This window comes from Hylobates moloch, unplaced genomic scaffold (genome assembly GCF_009828535.3).
Source record: "Hylobates moloch isolate HMO894 unplaced genomic scaffold, HMol_V3 SCAFFOLD_7, whole genome shotgun sequence".
Classification (NCBI taxonomy): domain Eukaryota; kingdom Metazoa; phylum Chordata; class Mammalia; order Primates; family Hylobatidae; genus Hylobates; species Hylobates moloch.
The window spans coordinates 110,574,299-110,578,190 of NW_026652282.1; the positions used below are offsets into that span (position 1 = coordinate 110,574,299).

Consider the following 3,892-nt stretch of genomic DNA (forward strand, 5'->3'; position numbering starts at 1 on the left):
CTGGGCTTGGTGATGTGTGCCTATAATCTCAGCTACTCCAGAGGCTGAGGCACAAGAATCGCTTGAACCCAGGAGGCAGAGGTGGCAGTGAGCCGAGACTGTGCTACTGTACTGGAACCTGGGTGACAGGAGTGAAACTCCATCTCAAAAAATAAAAATAAAAAATAAAAGATACGAGAGAGAGGAAGTGATGGATGGTTTGAGGTCTTGAAGGATGCAGGAGAGAACAGATTCCTGGGCCAGTGGGAAGGAAACAAGAACAGGAGATGTTACAGATAAAAAGAGAGAAGGGAGGGAAATTGAGGGCGTCCTGGGCTTTGAGCTTCTCTGTGGATTGGAGGAGAGGCTGTCCGCTGAGGGTGGAGGGATAGGTTGGAAGGTAATAACTGCTTCTGTGAAAAACAGCCTCTATGAAGAAAAGAAGCAGTTGCTGAGTGGACTAGAAACAAATGAAAAATGACAAGTAGCATTGAGAACTCATGTATGGTAGATTTTCTTCCTTTCTCCTTGTCTGATGCCTTCCACGAGGCTAGGCACACCACATATGTTCAATAAAATTGAGCTGCTTTAAGGCAAGGAGGTAGACGGAAAGTTCAAAGTGCTCAAAGGCCACTAGGGGGTAGGCTTTGGTAGGCCGCTAGAGATTGGACAGTTTTCCATCCTCACAGGATTTAGAATAGAGAGCATCTGAGTTAGACTGGAATGCCCTTTGGAGATAATCCAGTTGGATCACCTCTTGGTGAAGATGGGGAAACGGCAGTCAGATAGGGTAGCGGTCCAGGCGCGGTGGCTCACGCCTGTAATCCTAGCAGATTGGGATGCCAAGGTGGGTGGATCACTTGAGGCCAGGAGTTGGAGACCAGCCTGGCCAACCTGGTGAAACCCCGTCTCTACTAATAATACACAAAAATCAGCCGGGGGAGGTGGTGGCAGGTGCCTATAATCCCAGCTACTTGGGAGGCTGAGGCAGGAGAATGGCTTGAACATGGGAGGCAGAAGTTGCAGTGAGCCGAGAACACGCCACTGGACTCCAGCCTGGGCGACAGAGTGAGACTTCGTTTCAAAAAAAAAAAAAAAAAAAAATAGGGTAAGGGACAGGACTTGCTCAGGTGACATTGTGGCCAAACTGGGATCGGAACCCAGGGCTCCTGACTCCTAATCTTCCATTCTTTCTACTGTGCCTGGATGCTTCTTCTCTCTCCATTTTGTGGAAGGAGGAGAATGGAGGGTAGTGATGAGTCTGCCAGGACACCATTCATTGGGTACATCTAAGTGCACAGAAAACGTGCCAGTGCAGGGAAGGTATGGAGCAGTGGGGACCTGAGTGAGCGCCAGAATCCTGTCCTATTTTCCAACTTCCTCCCACCAAAAGACCTCATTTCCAGCTTGTCCTGAATCCTCAGGCTGGGGCCAAAAAGACGACTCTGAAAATGTCAGGGCCTGGACGCCAGTCTACAGTTCAGCTGGCAGTGCTCATTCTTGCTATGTGGCTGTCCCCACAGCTTTCTCACTGTGACACTTTGGGAGAAGAGAAGTGGCCAAAAAAATGCATTTGATGGTCAGTGTACCCCTTATGCGTTTGGTCCATGTTGCTGACTAACCAACAGCCCAGCTGATGTACTTAGAAGCTGTTTGGCTGGCTCGATGATTGCATGTGGGCAACCAGCTCCCTAAATGACTGCCCGGTGACTCCAGACCAGCCTCATGAGTGACTGGCTGGCACGCAGGCTGGCTGGCAAGCAGGGCCAGTGCCCTGAGCATAGTAGGTGCTTGATGGATATTTGCTGATTGGCTAGCTGTGCAGCCAGCTGGCTCCCTGGCTGTCTGTGTCTATCTGATTGTCCACACGGGCTGACTGTGTTCTCTGGGGCCATACCTGGTGGATATCATCATCCATCCCGTTGCTTGCGAACTCAAAGATCAGGTCACTGGGCTGTAGGGTAATAGCCATGCTGTCTTTTCAGAGAGCTGACAGTGGGATTATCAGAGCCCTCCAGAGCTGTGGGGCTTTCTTGATGAAGGGACACTACCCAGGTACTTTGGAGCCTAGAGCCTACCCCCTGAGCTGCGGTAAAATAGGGGGTGGAGAGAGCTGGAGTAGGTGGTGGCCTAAGCCAGGCTCAAGGCTGCATTCTGGGCTGGACCAACCACAGGAGCGACCTAGAGAGAAGGGAGAGATGGGGACAGTGAGTAAGTCACCTTCCTTGAGCTCCGTTGCCAGAACTGCCTATGAACCAGAGAGACCCTGCCATGCTAAGGCAGACTGCCAATAGAGGAGTGGCCGAAAGGGGAGGATGATGAGAGAAGAAAAGCGACAGAGAAGAAAGAGGTCAGGGAAAGAAAGAAGGAGAGAGGAAGTCAACTGAATGGCCTCCAGTGGGAAGTGGCTGAGTGTTGGTGCCTGTCTGGGTCACCAGCATCGGCATCTCGCACTAGTCCCAAAGACATGCAGCCTCCCTCCCTACCTCCTCCCCTTCCCCTGGAGAAACTGCCAGATGGAGGAACTTTGCGCTCTCTCCACCCTGAAGACTAATCCCCAGGGGGGAGTCAGGGCGCCCGGCCTGGCCTCGTGGACAAGGCAGCAGTATGGAGAATCCCTGTAACTCCCTTGGCTTGGGGAAGAATCGTGTGAGGGGCTGAGTGGGGGCTTGTGGGTATCTGTATACCCACTCTGTAGTGCTCTTCTGACTCTGCCTGGCTCCAGGTGAAGTCAGTCTAATCTTACCTTGGGAGTGGGGGCCAGTTAGCTTGGAGGGGCCACGTCTACAGAGGAAGAAGTGGGGGTGGTCACACCCATGCCTGCCTCGCTGTGGGGGTTGTGTTGTGTGAGGACCAGCAGTGGCCTGAGCCTGCTGTCAGGGATGGGACTCTCAGATGGAGCCAAGCCTCCAGAGAGCCTGGAGACTGGGGGACAGGTGGGCTATGTACCCTGTTTTCGTCAGCACCCCCCACTCTCACCACTACCGCCGCCACCCGCCAGAGAGCGTGGCCTCTGTGCTGTGTGTGGGTTTGTGTTCTTGGTTCAGCTTTGCTTTCAGTTTCAAGAGTGAACTGTCACCCTGGGAACTGGTGAGGAGAGCCCCGACTGGAGGAGGGGCAGGCGGAACCTTCCCCATCCTCTGGGGCTGGCTCAGGCCCCTTTTCCAGGAAATCTTCTGTGTCTGCCGCAGCCCAAACACACCTCCTCTCGCCCCACGTGCCCTCAGCGCTCATGGTGTCACATGGCGTCCGGGCCTGCAATTGTTTCCCCTGTCGCCACTCCTCAGGGCTGTCAGTGCCCGGGCGCCTCATCTGCGTGTTGTGGGTGGTCACACCCAGGCCTGCCTCCCACAGCCCCAGCCCTCCCACCTCCCTCCTCGCCAGCCAGCTCTGCTCCTCCACCCCATCACTGGAGCTTCTCCACTTCCAGGCGCCACGTCTTTGGTCCCCTGGGCTCAGTTCTGAGTGTGTGGATGTGCGTGTGGGTGGGTCCATGCACCATAGCAGAAGCCACACACTGCACTCCACCTCCTTGACACTCCCTTGGCAGTGCCGGGGTGGCCAAACCTTCTCCTGGCCCGGAAAGAAATGAGGAACTTCAGAGAGGGGCAAAGGGGAGGAAAGGGAGGGGGACCACGGTGACCTCCCTGATGACCGCTCTCCCCCACAGGAGACACCCAGGCCTCTCCTACTTCCTTTCCGTTAACCCACAGGGCTGGCCGTGCCTTTGCCCCACCCCCACCCTCACCCCCACACCTTTCCACCCACCCCAGCAAAAAGTCGGGAGAAGTCGCTCAACTCAACCTTTCAGGTCTGAATTTCCCTTTGGACGAGTGAGAGGCTGAGTACTGGGAGGAGGCGCCTGGGAAACTGCAGCCCTTGCCCCAGGTTCACTCTTCCCACCACCACCCCC

General features: G+C 54.9%; 2 protein-coding genes across 2 annotated transcripts in view; one reads left to right on the plus strand and one right to left on the minus strand.

Moving 5' to 3' along the window:
- LOC116811188 (ETS-related transcription factor Elf-4-like) overlaps positions 1–3,892 on the minus strand; it is a 51,026-nt gene that overhangs the window by 5,395 nt on the left and 41,739 nt on the right. The window contains 2 exon segments of the mRNA XM_058441354.1: positions 1,367–1,404; positions 1,877–2,160. Coding sequence (XP_058297337.1) covers positions 1,367–1,404; positions 1,877–1,951 — 113 coding nt within the window. The 5' untranslated portion in view covers positions 1,952–2,160.
- The window catches only part of LOC116811189 (ETS-related transcription factor Elf-4), an 8,991-nt gene continuing 8,021 nt past the window's right edge, over positions 2,923–3,892 (plus strand). Inside the window, exons 1-3 of the mRNA XM_032756267.2 lie at positions 2,923–3,007; positions 3,171–3,464; positions 3,693–3,790. Coding sequence (XP_032612158.2) covers positions 2,923–3,007; positions 3,171–3,464; positions 3,693–3,790 — 477 coding nt within the window. The remainder of the gene's footprint in view (positions 3,008–3,170; positions 3,465–3,692; positions 3,791–3,892) is intronic.